This window comes from Helicoverpa armigera, chromosome 11, assembly GCF_030705265.1.
Source record: "Helicoverpa armigera isolate CAAS_96S chromosome 11, ASM3070526v1, whole genome shotgun sequence".
NCBI classification, from domain to species: domain Eukaryota; kingdom Metazoa; phylum Arthropoda; class Insecta; order Lepidoptera; family Noctuidae; genus Helicoverpa; species Helicoverpa armigera.
This window is the reverse complement of record NC_087130.1, coordinates 11,801,476-11,828,421: the sequence shown is the minus strand read 5'-3', so window position 1 is coordinate 11,828,421 and position 26,946 is coordinate 11,801,476. Positions and strand designations below refer to the sequence as shown.

The window sequence follows — 26,946 nt, the reverse complement described above, 5'->3', positions numbered from 1 at the left end:
ACAGTTGAACCGAAAACTCTGAGATTTTTAACGCTTGGTTTCCTATCATGCCACATCTCGTATGGTGTCTTTGATTGACTTAAAGCTTTCGTAGGCGTAATATTTATTAAATAAACTGCAGTTAAAACTGCATTTCCCCAAAACGTTTTGATGCTTTAGTGCCATTTAACATAGCACGAGCTTTTTCTGTTATTGTGCGAACCATACGTTCTGCAACACCATTTAACTGTGGGGTCCTAGGAACTGTTAAATGATAGCTTATGCCTCTTTCTCTACAGTAGTTTTTCATTTCGGTGGATAAGTATTCACCACCGTTATCACTATAAAGATTTACTACTTTGAAATTGAATTTAGCCTCACTTTTAGCGACATAGTCTTTAAAAGCTGTAAACACTTCTGATTTGTAAGTTAACATATACACCACACAATAATGTGTGTATTCATCAACAAATAAAACAAAATAATTTCTGTTATCTATTGTTGGAGGTGTTATAGGACCACAAACATCTGAATGCACAATAAACAGAGGGCGTTTAATGTAACTTTTGTCTTTAACTTTATTAAAAGGCAGGCGAGTCTGCTTCCCATTTATGCATGCTTCACACAACTTATCATTTGGAGTTACGGTATTTATTTCATCTAAGTCATCAATCATATTATGACATTTTAACTGCAGGAATTTAGTTTTACTTATATGTCCTAGGCGTTGATGCCATAATTCATATTTATTTTCATTAACATAACATGCTTGGGAAGCGGATTCCCCTTTTATTACTGGTATTTTAAACTCTAGAACTATAAGATTATTCAATGTCTTACCTTTCATGATGATTTTACCTTCCTTTGTAATTTGTGTGCCTTTGTCATCAAATATTATGGTGAATCCTGCTTGCTGCATCTTTGATACCGATATTAAATTATATGGTACTTCGGCACAGAACAATACATTTGTAAGTATTCCTTGCACTCCTGTTTGACTGATAAGATTTATGTTTCCCCTTTTAGTTGCTGAAATAAATGTATTGTTTTTAGCTACTGAAATTTTTAAAGGAGGATTTAAACATTCAAACGATGTGAAGAGATCATCTCTATTTGTGATGTGATCAGACGCTCCTGAATCTAATAGGAATTTAATTGTCGAGTGGTCTTTTTCATAATGGTATGCGCTTGTCATGAACGCAAATCCTGAAAAAGAAGAATTCGAGGTCGTTCCCTCTTGCAGGGCAATAGTTTGGACTTGTCTTGTCCTTTCTGGGGCATTGTTTTGTATATTTGTCTGTCTTTTGAAATAGAAACAATCCTGTTTCTTGTGTCCTTTGCGTCCACAGTAATGACATTTCACAAATTTTTGTTTGTTTGTTTTCTTGAATGTTGTATTCTTCAAATAGTTTTGTTTTGTGCGATTGTATCTGTTTTATTATATTTTTCTTCAACATGGAGTATCTTTAAACTGGTATCACGACTCTCGTTTTTAATTTTACTTCGTGATCTAATAGTCTAGTTTTACAAAACCGAGAGTGATATTTTCTTCAGATAGTGTCTCAATTGCAGTGATAACGCCATCATATGTATTCGGGAGAGTAAGTAATAAATGAGCTACTTTGTCCGTTTCCTCTAATTTAGCTCCAGCAGCTGATAATTCTGTCAGCAGATCGTCAAATGTTGAGAAGTGTTTGATCAAGGGTATATCGGCTTTTAATTTTAATCCCAATAATTGTTTTCTCAGCGCTAATTGAGTTGCTACACTTTTCCTTTCATAGATCGCGTCAAAATGTTTAAAACTGCTTGAGCAGTCCCATTTTCATTAATATAATTAAGATATGAGTCCGCCAAATATTCGACTATAATACTTTTGGCTGCCTTATTATTCTTTTCCCACTCAGCGGATCGCGTTCCAGGAATTTCTTCGTCAATAACACTGAGCAAGTTTAACTCTGAAAGCAGTGTACGAATTCTAAATTTCCATACACTGTACTTTTCTCCATTAAAAGGCTTAATGTTTCTTTTCACTTTTTCCATTGTCACAACTTTATTTTTATTTACAACTATGCACTTTACTGTCACTACGCACTACTGAATGTTCTCACTACTAAATGTCCTTTTTCGCACTGGGCCCATAACCTATAGGAGGTATGGGATTAAAAGAAATAATATACTAATTTGATATTGAAATATTTATTCTATACTTTAAATGGTACTTGGAAGCAATACGTCCGTCTAACAAGATCCCGTGACGCAGTGTGTGTAGAGTTAAATAAACAGTAGATTGTTCAGATAGAACAAAGAACAATGTTATCGAAAGTTAGGGGTATTAGTTTTTGCTTTATATAATCCAACACTCGCAACGCAAAGTATAGTAACCCACTAGGTGTGCAGTAGAAAGGCTAAAGGATGCAAAAAGAAAGGCCCCGCTAGGAGCGACCCCAGTGACGTACCTTTGAAGCGAATCTTTTTAAGGAATTGCTTTGGCAGGCGAGGCTTCATGCGCCCCGTGCGCCCTGAAACATACGCAGCCGTTCAGGGATACGAACAATACTGGTTTTACATCATGTGGGAGGTAACCTTTACTAAATAATGTAGAAATAAAAGGAACCTTCTTCATATTTGCTATGTAGCTACTGTGATATTCTTGCATATAATCAGATTACAATGCTACATTTATTACAAAATATTACACTTATTCCAAGCTTAATATCGTTGTTTTATTAAAACCACAATGTTTTAATAAAAGCGTAATGGTACATTTATTTATATACATAAGTAAGTATTAAACGCCGAGCTGTCAAGAACATTAGATCGCTGAACATTAAAATAAAAACACAAAGCTCAGAGCTTTATCCCTTTCGTAAATATAACCTTTGTATTGTAAACAGAAGGTATTTTGTTTATTACAAACATACGTGAAACAAAATGGGAGATTTAAAATGGTGACGCTGAGCATTAAAACGTCAACTGGCAAAGATTAAACAGTAATGCCTTAAGCCGGAGGAATCGGAAGACAATTTCATTTTAATCTAATCGAGTCGAGCGCGAGATCGAATGCGCCTCGTGCCTCGTGCCTCGTCATAATCCGCGACTTAAAGATGGCACTCACTTGAGCCTTTGTTTGTGTTATATTTTGATTTCAGCAATCATGTTCCCTTTTCTTGTTTCAGCGCCGAGTACGTGGACTTCACCACATCTCAAGTAAGTCCGCTCTGGTTTTTGATAAAGACGAGAATTCCTTTTTAAATGTGAACGTGTGTCTCCTTGTAGGATTAGTTTACTCTTTTAGACAAACATAGATCCATAAAGTTGCATATTTTCACAGGAGTACTACATACATAAGTAATTGGGTGAATACATTATGTAAGACATTCCCAGCTGGGTTTCTACACCTGATAGTAAGGTAGACATTTTACAGCCGCGTAAAATCCTAGTTTAAGGTAAAGCTCGATGATCCCACTTAATATTAAAAAGGAGGTTCTACGTCACGCACCTAACGACGTGCCGAGACAAATTTTAATATAATTACACAATTTCATAAGCAATTTCCTTGTGAAAATTGAATTTATTTTTGCTTCGTCAACGTAACTTTATAATTCACGGCTTATTATGGAAATAAAAGGACCAAACTCGATTTGTTAATACTCGGCGTGTTAACATATAAATATTTGTTAAACAATGTTTTCATTAAATATTTGTGTTGAGAGCCTCGAATTTTTCGAGTACAATATTTTAATATTAAACGGTAGTTAGTATATAATAATATGACATATTCAGCGGCATTATGTAGATATATAAAAAATTATGCTTACGAACATCTTGTTAGGGAATCGGATTACGAGCCCCTCGGTAATAGCAACAATTTTCCGACATATTTCCATTTATTGCTGGGAATCATAGGATTTTTCCTTTTCCGAATTTGTATGTTGATTTCTTAGAATTTTGATCGATCTGTTTATTGGACAATAATCTTTACCGAGAACAATATACTTGAGTAGGTAGACGTCATTCTTTCTTCAAAGTTTCCTCAGAGCGACATGAAAATGAAATCAAATGGCACTTAATTATTAAAAGTAACTTTTTCTTTAGAAACGTTGGAGGAGCTCCACAATAGCTTCAGTGTGCAGATTAACTCGACGCGAAGTCTGAGATGAATAGCCTCGTGTTTAATTAATAAGCAAATAATTAAGCATTCAAATCCTGGCGTCGGAGAGATGGTATCGTTCAATATTAACGCGGCTGTCGAATTAGCGGCGTCTCGCCATGATGCGCTAATCTCCTCTCGTTTGTGACGTCACTACGTAGCATATCATCCGACATTGTTATTCCCAAATGTTGAGCATTCATTGTCGATCGCAGGTATTCACAGCATTTTAAACATAAAATAATCGAATGTTCCCAGTATGTTTAAAATGTTTAATATTTTAGGGATTCGTATAAACTTGTTGTTTGCCGATGCCGTTATTACCTATAACATTATATATATATATTCCAAGAATCCGTTTAATGTAATACATTCACATGCGGCTTTTATGTGAAATTCTTTTTGAAATATTTATTTTATTTTATTTTCTTTTTATTTTTTTCTTTCTTATGAAAATATATGAAACCGAGAATACGATACATTTATCGTATTATATTTTACTACATTCCGGTATTGAGTACATATTCACATTTTTTCAGCAAAACTCTGTAGTTTTAAATGCTACAAACGCTGTAAAATTTCGTGAGGTTGCGAACATGGCCGTACAGCAGTATAATGATGTTAACACTGCGTACCTTAGCACCGACGTTACATCCAGAATGTTCCACGTGGCTGTCGGTGACACAAATACTAAATAAAATGAATATTAAAGCACACAATATTTACATATTCGCCGCGGCTAGACTGGCTTGTCCTTTGAATTATTTGCCCATAAACTGTGACTCTGTGGCGCGTACCTGAAACAACATTGAGAATAACATTAGTGAACAGTCCGACGCTCCCTGCGCATATATTATATAAATAAAACCAAATGTTTGGGCCACTTTCGCCTTTCGAATTTGCAAAGTGTTGAATTTCATGAATTTCATCTTTAGCAAATTCCTGCCGAATATTCACATATACATATTTTAACATTTTATTCCGACATTAAAACTGTAATAAAATAGGAACAAGGGTTTTTTATTACATCTGAAAACCAGTGAGTTTCAAAAAGGCGTGTTTCAATTACGAGCGAAGATCTGGTAACAATACGAAGATAGTGGAAAACATAAAAGTGCAACAAGACGCAATATGACGACACTCGGCGACTGCTGGCCGCTGTCTGAGAGCAGCGATCACTCGACCTCCGCGAACAAATTACACTTTTGATACGACGGAATATTTCACTGCTATTTTAGTGAGATACTTCAAAAGCTAATCTTACTGAGGATATTTGAAGTTTGGTTTCATTTTAGATTTATTATGAATGTGAACTTTTTGATGTTCTAAGAATAGCAGACTCTTAAATAACGTACATAAAACACAGAGCAATGTCAAGGAGCGCCATCAGGGCAGCGATAAAGAGTGCCGGCAGATCGGTAGCCGTTCGACGTTTCCAGCACATTAGGTCCGCGGGAGAGCTTTCCGTTCAAACAAATATCGGAGGAGCTCACTAATACTGCTTCCAATGCATACGAACAAACAATTTAAATGCTCTCTACGAAAGTAGGTTACGTGAAGTGTGCAGCCGAGTGATATGTCAATATGTATGCGCCGTTACTGGTCGCGCAAATTAACTACCTCACCTTTTAAATATAAAATAATCATTCACATCGCAATACGGCCGGGAGCGAGAAATTATTGGGTATTAGGCGACTACGATGGACTAAAAGGATTACTATATCGCAGTATAAATTCTTGCTACTTATTCTGGCTTTATGTCTATTTTGGGCTATCAAAAGATCTGATTTATGTACATAAACATGAATCATCTAAAGCTTTAATGATTAACCATAATTTCCTTTCATTATTATTTAAGATGTAGATAATATTAACGGAAATACAAAAGCAACATTTCCTAAGCAATATAGCTTGTATCCGAATTTGGCACAGTCTGACCATGGTCCGAACAAATCAGACGGTTTCCAATAAGCATTCACTACAGCTAATACATTCACAAATCGGTACATGTTACAAAAAGGTTGGACCACACTAATGAATTGGGTTCCGAAATCCACTTTAAATTCTATTGGAAAATTCCGTGTTTCCCAAAGATTCGGAGGTTTTTTGCTAAAAAAGGGTACGTTTTATCAATTCGGGGCTGGTGAGGCGTTCTAATTATATTATGTAGATTGTCTGAGCTTGTAAACGGCCAGGCTGGTTGCTCTTACCTGTCAATATAAGCCCGTTTGCTTTATAATCATTTTTGGCTTTAGGTCTAACTGTTGCCTACGCAATATCTTATCCTTTTAGGCTTTGTCTGCAAAATAATTAAACTACTTAAAACTAACTTCAGATTTCAAGTTCTGAATCGTTCGCAGTGAAGTGTCTATCAAGTTTCCTGTAGCAGGACGCGGCTCAGACGCTCTTAATAATCTTAATAGTATTCGACGTCAGCACAAACTACATAAAGGCACATTTTTGGAGCGCATTTTAAAATAGGGCCTCGGTGACGTCACACGCGCCGTGCAATTACCGGCGCGCCAGCACCGCACGCCGTATGACGCGACACAATGTGAATTTGTTTACTGCAAGATTTTCTAGACTTATCGAAGATAGCTCTGGATATTGGGGTAATTTTAAGTAATTCTCGTCCTTTATTAAGAGAACTTAAACACACAATAAGAAACACTGAATATTTTAGTGTCTGCCCTGCATATAAACACAATGGCCTACCAGATTATTTTAAAACTCAATTACTAATTGATATTGTCATGCTATTGAAATTTTGCAATAATTCAATTCATAAATAGAATGAACTAGCACTAACGACACATCAAACCACGCCACAGTTTATACCTAAACGATAAATACGTAACATCGCAGTTCCGAATTCCATAACAACGGACATTTCTATCGAAGCAGCATTCGCTTATAAGCTGACATTAGCAGCGAACATAACTTGCATACATAGCATAATACATAAACTGGCTGTAAATAAATAATGTATGAAACATTTTAGTGATAGATCGCGCGTGCGGCGAGTCGTAAGCGTCGCTTCTGTACGTTTCATTACTCTGTGTTGCACGGTAATGACTGTTTCATGATGTATTGAGCTAAATTGTTAACGGGACTTATGAATGTTTGGAGCTGTTTATAATGTACTTAAGGTTTCATTATCTAGACACACGGCAGTGTGTCCGCCAAGTTCGAGCAAAAAAAGCGACACACCGGCCGTGGGTTATATTACACGAACCATTTCGGGCCAAATTCGACCCCCCTATAACTCAAAATCTATTTTATTTACGCATACTAAATTTCTAGTATCTGTTGAGACCCCCTCACTTATCTAAAATACAAAATTTCATTAATATACCTATTGTAGGTCTTGAGATATTGACGTCAGAAAATCGCTATTTTTACTATACACTCACTGACTGACTGACTGACTGACTTTCAAAAATCAAAATCACATCAAAAACCTAGACCACTTCCAATGGTCGTATTGACTTGAAATTTGGCATGGAGGTAGGTCTTTATGTCAAGGTAAAGGGAAAAATCTGAAAATGGCCAAGTGTGAGTCGGTTTCAAAATAATGAAGGTGTTTTATACCCGGTGTAAATTTATACCCCTAAGGAACTAAAACGAAATAAATTTATCTATATTTATATAATATATCTTCGAATGGTCGTACCGATCTGAAATTCGTTACAAAGGTTTGTATTAAGTCAAAGTAAAGTAAAAATCTGATCTGAAAACGACCAAGTGTGCGTCAGTTTCGAAAATAACGAATGTGTAACTTTGATCCACGAACATAATATATGATAACATGTCATGTCAGTCAGTTGGTAAATCTAGTCCATTTAGTTAATCTAGTTCATTTCTTTGTAAGAAGCATAAATCTGAAAGATAGTATAAATGAGACATTTCCTTAATTAATTTAATCATAAGAAAAAAATAAAATAATCAACCTTACAAAAATAAATGAAATCCCACCCAAAACAATAATGTGAAAGACTGCCAAGTTCGATAATATGGGAATGCTTCGCCTATAAAAGTGAGATCTGAATAAGTACCAAGTTCCATAGTTACATATACCTCAGTTCAAAATAGTTACTTTTTAATGATGTTACTTGGCAAGTTTTAATAGAAAATTAAATACTTGATTCATTGCGTTTAGTAGGTTTATAACAAGATGTGTGAAAACTTGCCAAGTAGCATCATTAAAAAGTAACTATTTTGAACTGAGGTATATGTAACTATGGAACTTGGTACTTATTCAGATCTCACTTCTTTTATAGGCGAAGCATTCCCATATTATCGAACTTGGCAGTCTTTCACATTATTGTTTTGGGTGGGATTTATTTTAAGAGTTAAGCATTAGATGTGATTCAAAAACAATTTGATTATTTCAGAAGAATAAGCGCTCACATTTTATTTAGCTCTTAAACAGCATGAAGTGTCAATATGAAAACAAAAAAGCACAAAACTGGACATTTGCAATAATTAGCATCCCTGTCGGAGAGAGCTATTTACATTTTTATGAGAGTGCACCGAACGTCTAAATGAAATGCGACGATGCACCGGACTGACGTATAAAAACATAATACTGCGCCATATTAGAATATTTTGCTCGGCGAACATTATTTTAATCTGTTTTTAGGAATGTGTTGATTGCAGGCGCCTTTTGTTTTAGACTTAATTAGCTATGGAACTGTCTGACTGCATATGTGAAGTGAGATGATTATTCTCGTGAAGACCGCCGATAGTAACGACTTTCAATACTCATATAAGAAACCGAATAGTGCTGGCTTAGTAATCTATTTAAAGGACCTTCTTTTTTCTACAAAACTTTATGAAATGCCAATTATTTAACTTCAAAGACATTAATATAAAAGGAACTTTAAGTCCATTTCAATTGCGTTCAGTAAAAAGGCTCACAATTTAAAGTCACAATGTTCGTGTAAAGCGGTACAAATAGGAATTTTCCCGAGGAGGCTGGTTGAAAGCAATCGCCGGATCGTCCCGCGAGGCGAGCGTCTATAATTGAGCCGCGTTCACCAGCCTGGACGATACCTCGGCATTATATGACGGAATGGCTTCCGAAGCGAACACACAGTTTTCCCGAACGACGATATAAGGACCAGTTATGTTTGTGGGTTTGGTCTTTTTAGAAGTGATCATATGTTGTGTTTCATCGCTTAATTATTTCAGAAAATTGCAGAGGTGGTTTGGAATGGCAACAAAAGATTTTTTTGCAACGAAAGATAAAGTTGAAAGAAATTCCTGCAGACAGAGAAGATAGTTTAAAAATAATATCATGTTATTTTTAACTTTGAACGCTTTCTACCGTTACCGTCCACATAGGGCACGTGGAATTAAACTATCACGTCTAGAGACACATTCCGCTAACGTTAATGACATTAAGAGGTGCTCTCGAGGATAAAAGAAGATTGCCGCCGCGATATTGCAGCCTCCCGTGCTGTAGCAGCGATGTTTCTTACTATGTAATAGGGTCTTAAGCCTTAGGATCAACATAGAAAGGATTATGGACCTCTTATAAAAGTGAATTGAACTCTAAGAGCCTGTGGTCTTATAGGACCATCGTATGTTATGGCAGGTAGTAAAATATTACTTGGCTTTATCGTGGAGATGGTTATCTACCTTTCTGGTATCTATCACTATAGTTTATGTTAACAATTCATACATTATCATAAAATATCACTTAGAATTATGATTCCTTTAGTCTCAAAAGTGACTTTTTGCAAAGCAAATACCATAGGTGTTATCATTGTTGAAACACGAGCCAAGTTAGTGGAAACGTTAACTGCCTCACGTATGTTTTATCGAATCACTTAGAAGTGGGCAGACAGACGGAACCGAAACAAAGCTCCTATCCGCTAAGAAACCAATAAATAAAATACTTCTGTAGGTACACTAAAGACTTATTTTGTGGCTATTTCCTTTGTTTCTAACGTTGGGTTTAACTCGCAGCAAAAAATAATGGCAGTGTGACTGACACTGCCATTATTTTTTAGGTTATTTATAAATTTACGAAGCGTGTTTATGAATTGTTCATTGAGGTCTAAAAGGTAGCATTTTGGACATGTAGATACATACATATATTTGAACAATAAGAGATGAGAGACGCCACACATTATCCAATTAAGCTCATTCCAAAAAATACAATTATTTTGATTAATTTATATTTTCTATCCCTATACTTTTCAATCACACTTGTTAATTTTACAAGCCAATGTACCAGGAGTACATATTATCTAGCAGATAGGCAACAAGCAAGTCACTAACATACCGGCGCATGCCGTGACATAGTGCAGCGGCCTGGTCGTGTCGTGTGTAAGCCCACGAATTATGTACACCGCCCATACGTTATTAACTAGAGTACAGGTAACTGGATTTAGATACTGAAATGTTTTTGCCTAACGAAGTATGGTGAGCTAGTTCAATGGTATAAATTCTCCAGCCCAGAAATAGAAAAAGGGAAAAAGGGGAAATTACACATATGTGTAATTTAAAACCAATACCAGGGGATTGTAAAATACAAGGCTAAAATTGCTTCAAGAAAATCACTTAACATGTAATCACCGATAACTCAGACCGCTGCCATAATTTGCATATTTATTTACTCAGCTGTGATCCAAGCTTCAAAGATCGGATTTTAATTTCCATTCTAAAGATAGAAAGCTCATCTGGAAGAACTAATTGAGTGTGAAACTGTCTCCAACAGATAGGGTTGGCGAAAATATCGACAATATTTATGGCTTATGGGGGATAGTATCGAGAATTTAACATATTCTATGGGAAGGAAAATTTATACCAGAGCGTTATGGAGACCGTGAACGATGGGATGGTCGATGCTATCTTTACTGTTAGTGGTGTATTTGTGAATAAACTTGCAGGTAAATGGCGTATTTACGTGCCATAGTAAAATGAAAGTGGAGAAGAGTTATAGTTATGGGGTTTTATGGTAACTATGAAGAGAACTGTTTAAAGGTTTTAATGTTTTGGTGTAAAAATCGAAATCGTAGTCCTATAAGTACATGTCTACTTCTACCCATAATAAAACAAAAATGATTTAGACACAAGACGTAGGTATTTCTAAGCACTTTTAACTTCACTCACAGTACCTCAGTACCTACCATCATACTCGGTATACTGCCATTATACCGAGGGGAGACGCGGAATAACTCAACCACTGTTGAAATATTCGCGTTCACTACAACAAAGTGCAGAATATATCGGAGGCACCATTACACGCAGTACTCGTGTTATGATGATTGTGGGAAAAACTAACAGCACTCAGTTGTGGAAGTGTGGACGTTTTTTGTCTGTTAGGATTTTTATTCACGAAAATATTACTGACGATACCGTTCCCAGGTGACTATGAAATAAAAGAAAACAAATAAATAGCAATCATATAATTTGAAAAAGTACAACATCGTTAGAAACCAATCATTTATGACGTTACATTTGACTTTCAAGCAAAAGTGCGGTCTAATCGTTTAAAAGTCACATTGAAGAATACCGATACGCGCACACATACAACGTATCTTAACTCCGAGATTGACTTCCAATTAAAACTTTGTTTAATTTCTTAAAATAACTCAAACACACAAAGTACACGTTACAGATGAGTTACTAAATTGTTGGTTAACAGCCGTTTAATGAACGCCCTGATAAATGGAGTAATGAGCCGAGTATTTATGAGTATTATAAAGAAGATAGCCCTTAGCGCAAGCTGGGCTTCCAGCCACTACTTTCAACCAGTCGTTAACATAAAAATGCTCCTGTAACCACACTAAGGTACAAAAAAATATGGATACTGAAAAAAACGTTGTTGAGGTATTAAAAACGTTCCTATGTAGATATTACAGAATCTACTATTCATACCATGTTTGGCTTCAAGAATCTCTTGTGAATATTGTCGCAATATTAGAAGTAGAAACATGTTGTGGTATTAAAAGTAGAGGTATATGAAGGCAAATACAAACAAGGGCCCAGATTTCTTCAGCTAGAATTGTTTGTAGTACCTAATACTGAGCTCAATCCTTACGAAAATAGGTACAAAGGCAATAATAACATATAGGATTTCCTAAAGAGTACTTACTCAAAGGTCTTGAATACTGAAAGCTTTTGGAAAAATATCAATATGTAAACCTATGTACTATTTTTGGTACAAAGCAATAGAAATAAAACTTAGCCTACGCTCTACACTTAGATCGAATTATGGAAAGTTGGGAACTACAATAATCTGTTATAATAAAAGCCGTCATTGTAGTGAGCGTCAGTCCGCGAGAAACACTTTAATTGGTTCACCCTGTTAAGAATTAAGTGTGCTTCGTCGGACATACTTCGACAAACTCCGGCGAACTTCGGCCAACTTCGGAAACGAGTTCGAAACTCGCTGGATTTAAAATATTTGCGCTATCTAGTGAACTATTTCCATGCTATCATCGCTTTTCCCCCGTGTCCCCTATATACGCGTACTAGCTGCGTCTCGTGACGTTGCTTGCATTTTACTTTGATTCTACTTACACTGAACTGCCTTAAATAGTTCTAGTCTGACACAGGATAGAATTAAAGTTTTAAAATGTATTGTTAACGTAACAAACAGACAATTTTATTTTTGCAGAGAATTTAACACGGAATTGATGTGGTTTAATACAGTTCTACCTAAGTGGCAATCTACATTCAAATAAAAATGTCTGCACAGAGTCGAGCCAATCAGTCTGCATAGGAAGGTCTGGGCTGCTAATCAAAATGTCGAATAATAATGGAAAGTTCAGTGCTCGATAAAATTTAATTTGCGATGGAGTCGTGGGATCGTGACTTACATCGACTTATTGCATTTTATAAAAGAAACGTTCGCACGAATGTGGTGTCTCGCGAATAACAGTTGCCGATCATGATTACGGAATCGCAAATCGAATGAAAGTCGAGCGAATTTCAGGATCGTTCGAATCCGTCCCAAAAGAGCGAACTAACACAAATCTAAGACATGTAAAAGAAATGGGGAACATTTGAACGGCGTGGAAGGGGCTGTAATTCACGTAAAATCGCTGGTCCCGGCTGATACATTCGATTCGTATACGATAAACAACAAAGTCGTTTCATTAGGATTCGGGCCGCGCCGCCCGCGACCAAAGGGTTCTCATTGAAATTCTCCGTGCTGCGTTTATATACGCCACTCTACTGGAATATCATTTGCTAATTAGCTAATTTAACACCATCGTAATTTCTCGTAACTGTATTCGTATAAAAATTTGCCTATTTGGCAACAAGGGACAAAACCAAAACACATTAGAATTCAAAATGTGTCACACACTAACGTTAGTTTGTCGGGGAAATACCTCAGATTATCTGTTAAAGCTCTATTAATAGCAGTTACATTATTATCAAGCTAGTCAAACATTGGAATTGCTGGTTTTGCATATAACTGTCCTTTAGTAACTGTTTCATTTTATTGTATCGGGTTGATGACTTATTAAGATAGGGTTTCAATGCAAAGCGTTTTATGTTTCCAAACTTTTAAATGGCAAAGTTAAGTTTAAAAGTAAGTTTTAATACCCAGACTAAACGTTTTGTTTATAAAATTGGTTTTGCAAAATAAAAAAAAATCCACAAGCTATTTCAATGCAAAAAATGCTTAGTTTTCAATTCAATCGTTATTTTTCATTAATAATTTTAAAATATAACAAAACTCATTAACCTCATATTCATCACTGCCCCGTTTACTCTCGGGCCAGTAAAAACAAACGCTCATCGAATAGTTCCCTCAGGACCAGCGCAGTTACGCAGAGATTTATCCCGAGCGCGAGTTACGAGTTACGACCGATTGACGCCTCTTACTGTGTACTTAACCTGATGTACTCGACTCGCGTAAACGCAGCATCGCTCGGAGGTAATGAAGCTATTGAATATTGCAGCGAATTATGAGCACAGCTAGAATAAAATCGACGCCAGTTAGCCTAACTAATTGGGAATCAGACGTTTTGTGTATTAGGGAAAGTTTTTAATCAAAATAAATCGCTATCTGGGAGTTTAAATAGGAACGTTTGTTGTTCATTTTAAAATCTGCGATGAATAACTTTAATTAGAGCAAAACTTCGCAAAAATAGTTGAGTGCGTTCACAAAGTTTTGGTTCAATTAATCGCTTGAAGTGAACTGATTAGTTTTGTTTAGTTGGCATTATCCGCAGCACTCGCTTTTGTTCTTAAAACTTGGCGCGCAGTGCTTAGGCACAAACTACGGGCTAAGTTCCGACCTAGAGTAAACTGCAGACCGAAGCTTGCACCTGAAAAATTCAGCTAAGTTTCAACTTAATAATCACGAGTCCTGAAACAAAGCTGTACTTAGCTGAAACTTTTACATTGATATTAATTAAGGAAGTTTTTATGTGGTTCCTAAGAAACGAAGTTATTATTTTATTTTATTGCTGTCTCGTTTATTATTTTCATTCTACAAGTACAGACAATTCTTTTCACTACGGAGTGAATGGTAACTTCAACGATTCAATCAAACAGTTTCCTATAGGAAATCATTATCATAAGAATCGCACGCAGAATACAATACATAAACAACAACATTGATTAATAATGTACAAGTGAATGTAATGTAAGTGAAATGTAGGTACATATACCTTATGTAAAAGTGAAACACTTCATTTAATACATTAGTCCACGCACAAGGAAATAAAGGCATAACAAAGGAGCGAATATTAAGCATAGATAGTTGCTTATAATCGACATACATAGGTACATTCCCATTATTCAATGGGCAATCATTTTTGACAATAAAATATTCCAAGCTGCCTTTTGTACGTCTACGAGGTAGAGCTCCATAACATCAAAAAATAATTTCCAATTAAGTTCCTTATTGATAGCAGCACTAATATAAAAATCCACCTCAAACAAAAGACGATAGTTTAGCTAAAATAATTCTATATTCAGAGCGATTGCACCTGAAGCGAAGAACTAATGTAACTCGCGTAATAACATCCATCTGCTAGAACCGGCGCCAGTCACATTTACTGCAGTTATGGATTGTGCACCACGCCTTATGTCGTAATATTAGAGGGTTGTAAGAATAGTTCTCATTCATAAAAGTAGTAGAAGACCAATTATGTTCTATTTGACCTGAAGGTAGACTGGTAGAGAACGCCTAAGGCGTTAAGTCCGCCATTTTACATTAACAAAAAGTATTAAATGAATAAACAAAATTCAAGCCAGCTTTAGAATTTATGTCAGAAAAAAAAAACGAGACGTCTTTTAAGATATATAAAGCAATTACCAGTTCTAACTATCTCATAGTGCTTAGGTAACATCAAGTAACATGGCCTAATACTAACTACTAATCGCCACATCTCCAAACCCGCCATTTGAAACAGATAACGATTCAATTGTGATTCAGATGAAGGTCACTAAATACTATCCCTCATTTTGTGGTCCATTTGGTTCATAACCGTCCCGCCCGGGTCGCGGGTCGCCCCAAAACGATTCCCGTTGAAATGCCATCGACTCCCGGGTGATTGATTGCACAAGCCATTTAAATATGTATATACAGGTGGGTGAAGGCATGGGCCTGATGTACTGTCAACCAGTTTTCGTTTTAAGTCTTTTGATGATAGAAACTCCCAAAAAATGTTCAACTAGGTTAACCAGGATGTGGTTTCCTAAAACCACGCTTTTATACAGAATGAACTCAAACATTTTTTGGTCAATATTTTAGTAAACGTATCTTCATCTAGGTAGGTACTTTTTACCCCAACTTTAGTTTGAAAGTAATTTTCAAATGATAATTACCCGTTGACACGATTATGATGTGTCCCACGCGCCTCATACACTACGTTTTAATTTAACGCCACTTCCAGTTTCTAAATCTCGTATTAATATGAAATATTTATATTTGATCGTACACAGGGGGAATGTCAAAACGTTCCGGGGGAAAGTTATATCATTACCAGGGACTCGAACGGATCAGTTTTTCGGTACGTACATACTCGTACATCATATATTTTCCAATGATATAGCTGTTTTTGATAACTTTTGTAATATTCCGTCGAGTTTTGTCTGAAACCAGTATGTTATTATTTTGTAGGTCACTCGTCCATTTTAATACTAGATTCCGCTCGCGGTTTCACCCATGTCCCGAGGGTACCTACTGCTTGAAGCGTATGAATAATATGTAGCCTTTATATTATAACCGACATTGCTGCTAAGTTTCATTAACATCGGAATATTCGTCTTTGTGTTGAAGAGTAACAAACATACATCATTACATACGCATCATAATATTTGTAGAATGTATGTTTCTCTATATGTACATACTCGTTTGTAGATAATTCAACACATAGAAATGGCACATTAGGCTAAAAAATGTCTCTAAAATATTTCCTACAGAGTTAATTGTAAATACATTTTTGTGAAGTGAAGTCGTGCCAAGAGTGAGAGGTGCGGAGAGGCAGTTAATAGCTCCACCACTTGCACAACTCTTGGGCAAATTGCTCCGAGTGCCATCCGGAGACAGAGGCGAACTGTACATAATGGGTATCGCTTATTGACGACTTTTATTGAAACTTATGAAATATATTTTGTTTATATAAAAGTGAAGCTTTGTACGTCTTACCATGGATAGAACTTAGAGCACTATACTTATTTTTAAGATCTACCTTTGTTTTACAAATAGTAAACACTTTGACTTTACTTTTACACAGAAAGTCTCAAAAGTTCCTTCACAAAGATATAAAAGTCAAATGAATTGGATCTCTCCATAAAATTAATGCTTGGATTGGCGTGATTCTAAACCCCTTTTAAAAGTCTTTATTCGGATTCTAGGTCCCACTCAGTTCTTTACAACAAAGGTAGCACTTTCAATCAACTTTTAGCCCCAAAGTCAATTTGCGAGTTGCAAAGCGCGTGAGCCGTCTGCGCATGCTCCGACAAATTGCTCAAAGTGCTGCCGATAGACAATCACCCGCCGACATTTTATCGCTCACCGTCGACATCGACTCCCATCCATAGTCACGATCTATATACACTTTATACTCTAACATTGTTAACAGTGGACGAGTGGGTTCAAAGTTTTTGTTTATCGCGACACACGGATATATCGGTCAAAGCGAATAGCTACACTAAAACAATTGTTGTTATATTTCAATGGAACAACTGTATTTTTGGACAAAAGTTTACAAAACAACGTTACATTTTGTTCAAAGCTGTTATTGTCTTGGTTTCCATTGCCAAAAGTGTTCGCGATGTCACGGCGCCATTTATGAATAAAATATTGTTCTCTCTGTTTCTTAAACGTAGAAAATATTAATACAAGTCTAGTAGATGCCTGCGACTTGTTCTCAATGTTCTCATTATACAACCGCCACTTCCAAAAGTTACGGTTGAACAAATGTTCACAAGTTCGGTCATCTCCGGCACAACGTCTTGGCGCAGACACCAACACTATGAATATTTCTCATCCATTAGTACATTTGCATAGGAAAGGATCATCAGCTATGCACATTCGAAATTATTGCTGTAATTTACCTGAAGTTTGAAAGTGGCGGGACCGAGAGTCGTGATTTGCAAAACCACTTCATTTGCAGCATGTACCTACCTATTAAAGACTGTTTACTTTGTTTTTTCTAGCATGGAAACAGCCCATCAGGTGCGTGTCAGTCCCTGTTCCCGCAAGCAATCAGCCCGCGGTCTGCAGCCAACAAAACAGCGCAGTGGAACGACAGCACTCATTAATTAACTTCAGCTTCTTTTAATCAGGATTTATCACGCATTAGGAAATCATTTATTTGAGAAAAGCTTTAAAAATGATGAATTTCATGACATTCAACACAAATATTACTTACCTTTCTAATGATATCGTACACACAAGCAAGCTTGAACTACTTATTACACAGCACGAGTATCAGACTAACAGCCAGTTGGAGCATTAGTAATTTACCTGAAACAATAGAAGACGAATTAATGAATCGTTTAGCCTAGATTACGACAAGCGGGCCTGACGAGATAAATAACTGGCTTAATAGGATAACACTACGTTTATTCATGCAGAAGTTCCACTGAATATTTATTGGCATTACAAATTTTTCGATCTGTTTTTTTCTAACTAACTATCGTATAGTTGTTCATGCTTTGTTATGTAGTTAAGTTTTAAACTAGATACTTAATATAGGAATAGTGTTTCACGCAAATAGGTTTTATATTTTATAAATGGGAAGACATATTTTCAAACAGTAACAAAGGAACACAATTTCCTATTTCGTTTTAAGGCTTGCTTTGATGTTACCTGCATAAATAACTTCGTTGCGAAGTGGATATTCTGTCTATTTTCGCATTTTGCGGTAAAGAGCCGGTAGGGCCATCATTTCCTTTATCTCATCTGGCTCATTGACAGCTAATTATGATGAATATCCCAATAATACGGGATAATAGTCCCGTTCCAACGAGATCTCGCCAATCATATTTGAATTACAAGAGAGTTAGATTACTTTGTTAATGATACCTGAATTTACAATTTAAAGGGCTTTTAGAACTTAATTTTACTTGTTTCGGAAATGACAAACACGGAAGATGATTCTTAAGATTTTGTTTGTTCTAAGTGCTGTATATTTTATGTTGTCTTGACTAGCTCTCATTGCAGTATCCTAAAGACTACGATATTAAAAGCTTTCTCCGTACCAAACAACAAAGCCAGACAATTAAGTATCGATACGTGCCCAATAAGATCTCACACCGCTCATTATAAGCTCGACAGCAGCTCTAAGTCGCGCCAATTTCATTAGTTCCCACACCTCCCGCAACGAGTCCGCATTACATGTCGCCACCGTCGCACCATGGCGTAATGACGTCACGACACCCTTACTTCTGCAGAACAAAGTTGTTTGGCAAGCAATAAGTCGGAACATGCCGTGAAAAGACTGTCATTTATAGTCTGTGCAGGTAATGAAAACTTGCTGGACTATTCGCGGACATAGAAATTGCGATTCAAAAAGAATTCTTTTCTTATTTTTCTTGGAGTTTAAAGTTTGGCTTGTAAGTTGGATCTCGCGAAAGTTGATAAATCTATCGAGCAATTATTTTTTTTAGCTCACAATGTACATCCACAGCTATAAGCAGCGCCTTTACAAAATATGCCTTTTACAATGGTCAAAAGTTTTTGTGACACTACAGAAGGTTGAATGTTAGTTTTTGATCCATGATCCAAATCAGATAGAAATAAGTTACATTATAAAATAGGGAAACCTGCCTCAATAGGACAATTCTATCCTGCCTCAAGAAGACACAATCAGCATACAATAACCGTAACAATATAAATTGAGGCATCATCCAAGCGGCGCGGCGCATAGCATTAGCAAGTTGTGCGGCAACTCCGCGCAGCCGGAGAACTTCGCAGAACGTGCGAGAACTAACGAATTTATAGCTTAGACCGTGATTCCAGATAAAGCTATTGTTTAGTGATACCGACGGATTTGCTAGCTGATGGAGCATTGTCGAATTTGCTAACGTATTGCATTCTGATGGGATGACTTATTGGAGAATTTCAGATAATACTGTCATTGGTGCTGACAGACAACAAATTAATTATCATGAGATGTTGTCATAGATAACTTGAAACCCTAGGATAATAATTTCAATACAATTTAAATGAATAATTAAATACGTCTCCACAAAGCAGAGGTTTATTATTTGTAACTAAAGGAATGAAATAGGAGTAATCAACGAGGAAGCCACATGTCACCATTACGATTTAATCAGTACTTCTGAATTGATCTGAGTGGGGTTTATAATAAGTTCTTTATAAGTACTGTAAACATTCAGGGAAAATATGTTTTTGTATGGTTTTAAGATATTTTCCTTCAATTTCCAAAGTACATTTTTGGTGTATTTACCGAACATGGTGAATTTCAAAAGATAAAGTTTGTTTCTTTAAAAATGTGTGTGTAACATGATTTGAATGTAACCATGTCATTGCTAACGCCTCGCTCTGCGCAGTCGAGTGAGCTAACGCGCTTGATATCATTATCGCCTCCAATGCATATTTAACGAGTTTTTACTTTGATTACAATCTGTGAAACGATGAAAAAGCCGCTCCGAAAGTGTTCAAGAAAACCTGTGTTCATCGAATTCTTAAGTAAGTAGCATTATATAAGTTCACGTATTTTTTTATTTAAATTACTATTAAAAAGTGACGTAAAGAGAAATTAAAATTAAACATCGAAAAACTCATCATCAATGTCTGTCATCTTATCAATATCTGCTACGGACACGTTTCATTAAACGCAATGTTCATTACCTAGCTTTATCAATAATTTATCTTCTTAAATATTTTTATGTTACTGTACCAACATATTTCCCAAACACACAGATTTGTTTCAACCATTACAACAACAAAACCTCATCAATAAGTTTGTTGAAGAAAATCCTCAGAATCCGAAGTAAAAGTAGTGCGTCTGACAGATAGACCGCTCCATCATTCCGCCTGTGTTCTAGTCTAGAAACCAATGCAATTTAAACTTGCCAGCGTTACTCTGAGGCTTAGAGTGTCTGTTGTCGGCTTACCGAGCCACGGAGGATTGTCTGGGATTCGATGCCCGGGTGAAGCGGTTTGTTTCACTCGCTTGCCTGCAGATTTTTGCTAGTTTGTGGGTTTTGGTAACGGTAATATGGTTAAAGCAATCGCCGACATTGTAGGTTCTTTAGGCGTTCTCTTTTATGTCTAAATTAAATAGATTTTTATTGGAACTTAACTATTGAGTTAAACAATCGGTGTGTATCACATCATCATATGACAGGGAAGTTTTTAAGGGAGGTGACCCCGTTGTGTATACAGAAAAATCTGGCTTTTGGTATCAGCTCATTGCTTTCTATCAATGAAAAACTTTTAGAATATGTATTGGAGTTCCCCTTACATTCATAAATACGCTTTAGTAACTTTATATAATATTAAACCAACAATTGAAAAGCGTCGAAAACCACAAATTAATTTCTCAGATAACTTGTAATACAAACATACGGAAATTAACGTTTGGCGCATACAACATACACTCTCTCTACATACACATAGCAAGTTAAGCCGGGAGTATGTAAGTGTAATACTAAGTTATTGGCTCGCCTCGCCTCATCGAGTTAAGTTAGCTAAGTACAACTTAACCCGTAACACAATCAGCCGCGTGCAGCTACCATTATCTGTAATTAGTGTGTTCTGACTTAGCTTTGTACTTAATTATAACTTAGTGTATTTCGCGCTCGGGGATTGGTGGGTTCCATTGATGCTTACATTGAAAGCTCTGAGTACTACGCCTTGTTAACAGTTATTGTTTTAGTGAATGAATCAGTTGCTTTTAAGTTATGCTCTATTAAAATTGAATTTATTTTAGGGCAAGCAACATTCGTAGGCTATTACAATTAGTCTTGGAATCATTATTCCATTACATAATATTTAAATAAAAAACAACAGTCAGAAAAATGTATCTGACTATTATATTAAGTTAGTTATTTCAAATTAAAATACGACTGCTAACTATTTGAAGAACAAGAGCCAAATAAATACTTAGCTGAAAACATTAAGCGATTCAAATAACACAACTATAGCGAGACGAAACACTGACAATTAAATGGTAATGTGTTTGTGAAGACGGCGCTACACTGTCTCTACATAGAGACTCTAGGTAGAGACTCTACATAGAGTCGTCTCTACGTAGAGCACCTACAGACGAACATCCGGCTTAGTGACGCTACGACCAGTCACTTGCACTTTATGCTGTGAGAATAAGTGCAACTTAAGTTTAATAGCTTCGGAGTTGGTTTATTGCGAAAGCGTCAAGTCGTTCGTGTGATTTGTGAGGAGACATTTGAAAGGGCAATTATTGTATGCATCTACAAAAGATCATGAAGAAAAAAATATGTGTCTGTATGACTGAACATAAATGAGTCAACATCATTCAATGAATGTAAAAGTCCATGTAACTGCATTTTCATTAAACTAAGAGTACCTACACTGCAAATTTTTAATCGGGTGATAGTTTGTTTGGGCTCATAAATCAGTATGAAGATGAACGACAGTAGGTATGCACATTACAAAGATCACCTATTTAGACGGTAAAAAACCGACTAAAAACTTCGAATGGGATCAATTATTTCTTTAAAAAAACAAATGCCACCCATGTTACTTCAAATATAAATATTAACAGAAAAATCCTATAGACAACTTTGTTTGTGTTTAAAGGCAAAACTCTTAACGCCCTGTATTGGGATCGTGACAGTGAAACCAGGCGACAGCTTAGTGAAGGGATGCCCCCGGCGCATGCTGCGAGGAACATGTAATAGGATGATGATATTATGGTGTGTTTATGGGGGCCATACAGTCAATAGGTCGACTAAAATGAAAGACAAAATACTTACAAGACAATATAGAAGCATAATAAAGCAACAGTGACTGCAGGGATTACACTGGGATTTTATCTATTTTTATTGCTGTCAAAAATCCTAGCTTTTTTGTAAGGTTGAAGGCAAAGAAATCATAAGAACAAAAAGAGCGTCATAAACTAGAGAACTTATACGAGGGCACAGGAGCACCTAAAAGACAATAAAGCTAAGACAACAAGCCTCATGCAATAAAACAATAAACACACGCAATAAACAATTGAACAACAAATGGTAATCAGCAGAGATCTGTCCCCACAATGCAGATCACCTGCATTTTCATATCGTTAATAATGAATGTCCTACCCGGGTGCCCGCCCGGCTGGCCACCCGGCTGGCTTGCCTACCCGGGCCGCCCGGCTGGCTTGCCTACCCGGGTCACCCGGCTGTCTGGTTTACATTGTAAATGAAGATATTTGCTTACAGGGGTAAGCGGACGATCAAATTAAGGGACTATCCAATGTTATACGTGTTCGGTTTAAACTGGACGAATTGCTGCCTATTTAATACAGCCTACCGGTAAAAACTGATTTGCTGAATGCAAATTAACTTTACCAACTCCCGCTTTTTGTAGTAGATGAGGAAAAAAACTGTTCTATTAAGTATCTATAGATATCTCCTAAACACTTTCTCTGAAAATCTCTAAGTGACAATTTACAATAAGTGACTTTACACATAAACAAAATAAAGTGAGCCTTCAACCGAAAAGCGTGGCTCACTCCACTTGCAGCTCCATTGAAAATAATTAAATGGCGGAAATCTTCGAGCTCTATTGAACATCACGTTTTCAATAAAGCGGGTGTACATCGGTTGGCGGTAATTTGCGCCAATCTGGCCAGGTTGCCGGCAACCAACCGACCAACAGGCCCCAACCAATTATGACAGCGTAATGACTTTTACGTCTATTTTCAATATCGTGTGTTGGCTTATAATTAGTGACGAAGAATTATACAACTATTTTTGCGTAAATTGGGAAAACCTTTCCTGCAGAAAAATTCTATATTTTTATTTATATATTGGCATCATACTCCCTTTTATATTTTGCTACATACACTATAATACTAGATTTCAGCTTCAGGTAACTCATTGAAAATTGCTCGTATGGCAAATATGAAGTCTTTAGTTCAATGTTCAGACGTTATTAGATATCCCGACTCGAAACTGTAGCATATGGACCAATAGACAGACCGCAGTGTGATGCGGTCTCTCTGTAGTTAATATACACTAACTAGACACGTTACTAGTGCACAACGTCCCCTGCCCGCCCCCGGGGCGCTCGCCGTGAAGGTACGTTACAAAAGCCAGCTAATTAAGTATTTGAACCGAAGCAAAAGCATTAATCCTAGCTTCTCTGATAAAATAATTAACATTACACTCGCTTCCGGCGGTACCTACTGTACAGCACGATACGAAAATCCAGACAGAAAATGTCTGTGAAATTGCAAGGCTTGGATAATCTAACTGAACAATATGTGTTATAACAATGTACCTTATAAGAAAACATGACATAATTAAATATGTATTAATTGCTGCCCGAAATTTAATTACAAATTATAAAAACCGATCATTGTTTCTACCACATGAGCTGCCGGTCCATTCAATAGTCATTATTGACCTTCTGTATTTACTTGTATGGGCACTATACACTCTGCCAGTATTGTAGGAACTGATGCAAAAAAGGGGTATAACAAGTTGAATTTTTCTTTCAAATTATTCACCTTTCATTATTTATTATGAAAAATATTACAGACGTTAACAACACTTTTTAAAATGTATATTTCTGTACATGGTACTACAATCACAAACAAATATTGAACGTTTCTCATTTAAAATGTAAGGCTTATAAATTAGGAACGTTCCCTGAATATTGTCAGTACTTAAAAATGTATAATTCATTAGTCTAAGTTCCTCAGTCTCAAGACACAAGTTCGAGCAATATTTCTGTGTCGTCACCGTCTCGACGATGTTCTATCTATATCTCCTCACACGACGCCCTCGGGAGGAACACACCGATATATCCAGCTCGAAACATTTATTTATTTCTATGGTTTTCTGTGTATTTACCTGGTTATACATGCAACAAAACAAGCTTCAGTTGTTGTGAATAACTGTCGTTTGCAAGTGTCCAGTCGCAGATTTTATTGTAGGATCGTGTTATAAAAATGTGATGCCTGACGATATAATAATATGCAAGTAGACACCTAACACGGAAAGTCTAAACCTAATTAATTACTACTCCACCGTTAAAAAGCATGTCCTAGATAACATAAGCGAACTCTCACCGCGATAACTTTTAACACAATTAAAAAATAACAAGTTTGCGTTATAGTAACATAGTTTAAGGAAATGCCAGTAGATGGCGCTTATTAAAAAAGCGGGTCACCTGCGCGTCAAGTTTCTTCATAAAACCTCGACTCAGCGGTTATAGTGAAACGCTTTGCTCATGACTCACACACTGACAAAACACCTGTCTATACTAACGCACACTACTGCACTTATGTCTGTACATAACACTTTAGTGTCGCCCGGGAATCGAACTTTGGTCCGTCATAAAATTTAAGGGCTTTACGTAACCCGCTTAAATCATGTTTATGATGGTAAGAATGTTTTCCTTTTTGTTGAGGAATCTCGCGTTGATGGAGTTTGGCAGGTCTATGGCAGGGTAGCAATAACTGTTTATAATATTTTGCTTGAATTTCATACACAATGGAAGTTCATTTACCTACTATGCAAAAACTGCAAAACTGTTGGCCAAAAACCCCAAACAAAATCATCACAGCATTCACCAAACAATATCTGAAATCTTAATACTACTAAGTTACCTGAGCTTAATATAAACCGGGCTAACGCGACATAAAGGCAGGGACACAGCAGCGGATCCGAGAGATATTAAAAATTCGACCAGAAACAAAGGCGGCTATAATTTAGCCGTAAGCCGGCGGCACCTAAATAAGTATCAAGTATAATACAGACGATAATACCGCGGTACGATGCAGCATTGATTAAGGGATTACTTCGTCCGAAGGGCTATCAACGGTTTAAGACTTATTTTAATCTGTGAGGAAAGTCAGGCGCTTTGATTTTCAGTGGATTGTGTGGGAAAATTGTGCTGAAAAATATTATGAAGTGGTGACTTGTTATATTCAGCAAGTTGTAGTTGTGATAAATAGTATGTGTATAAAGGGGTCTACACACCAAAGCCGCTGACCCGGCGGCACAGCCCGGCGGCACGACTGCCGCGGCATGTGGTGTTGTAGTAATTGTCAAATACTCTATGAAAGCCGGCGGCATGATTGTACAAAATACGGCCGGCGGGTTGGGCCGCCGGGCTGTGCCGCCGGCATCAGCGGCTTTGGTGTGTAGACACCTTTAGACTTTTTTAGTACCTACCTACAATCGATATATGAAGCGTTTTTAAATATGCCATTAGTTTAAGGTTACTGTTACAACATTACACTGGCGTGTTTATTTCAACAAATTATTTAAGCAAAATAAAATATCAATAAAACTGGCAATTAATTAAAATATCAATGTCTGCTGTAAATTGACGCAAATGCTTTGAACTAACACAGATGTGTAAACACAATTAAAAATAATTATTTAATACTCAGGATTTATGTAAAAGTCACACTTGAAACGAGTACACGGTACAGAGGTTTTATTTAGTCACGGAAACGTAATTTGGAAATGTTATTAAATAAGCAAACGAGATCTTACCTTAGTACCCAAAATAAGATTATAAGCGGAAGTTCTTTTCGTGTAAAAGTTAATACGATGCTTTGGGCGAAGTTTAAATTGGATAAAATTGGCGCGGTGCAGGGAGCATACTGTTAGCTTAGAAGACATTTCATGTTCTTGACTGGGCCACACATGGCTGGTCGCACTAACCTAACCTGGGTACCTGGGTCATAAAGTGAATATGGAAATATGTTTTACTGGCTTCAACTGTATATGGATAAAAAGTATACAGTCTGTCTGCTATACGTCGAAATCAATGCCGTAGCTTAGCGTGGAAAAATAACAAACTAGTAGAATTTTATTAGAATTAAAGGAAAGCGAACATTTTCAACAGAAAAACGTATTCGAATATTTAATTTTATCAATTTATGTTTAACATATAATTTTATTCTGACTCACAGAAGTTATTTCTGAACAAGTTTTCTACGTATATCTCAATAACTCTTTGTGGTTATTTCTAAGTCATTTGTGAAGCACCACCTACACGGGATTTATTTACGGAACTATCACGTGAAACTTATTTGAGGACATGAAAATAACTTCGTATGAACTTCTTCACTCACTTCGAAACGCTTTGAAAAGCCAATGAAAAATAAAAGAAAATCTATTAACTATCTGAAAATCTATCTTTGGCAATGAACTTGTTCGTT

At 36.4% G+C, this 26,946-nt stretch overlaps 1 protein-coding gene across 2 annotated transcripts in view; it reads right to left on the bottom strand.

Moving 5' to 3' along the window:
• The window catches only part of LOC110375568 (low-density lipoprotein receptor-related protein 2), a 190,087-nt gene that overhangs the window by 48,809 nt on the left and 114,332 nt on the right, over nt 1-26,946 (bottom strand). Inside the window, exon 2 of one of the 2 annotated variants that reach the window (XM_049850763.2) lies at nt 2,436-2,498. The exons of the other annotated variant lie outside the window; for it this stretch is intronic. Within the exon in view, the coding sequence (XP_049706720.2) occupies nt 2,436-2,498 (63 nt within the window). The remainder of the gene's footprint in view (nt 1-2,435; nt 2,499-26,946) is intronic. 2 annotated transcript variants of the gene reach the window in all.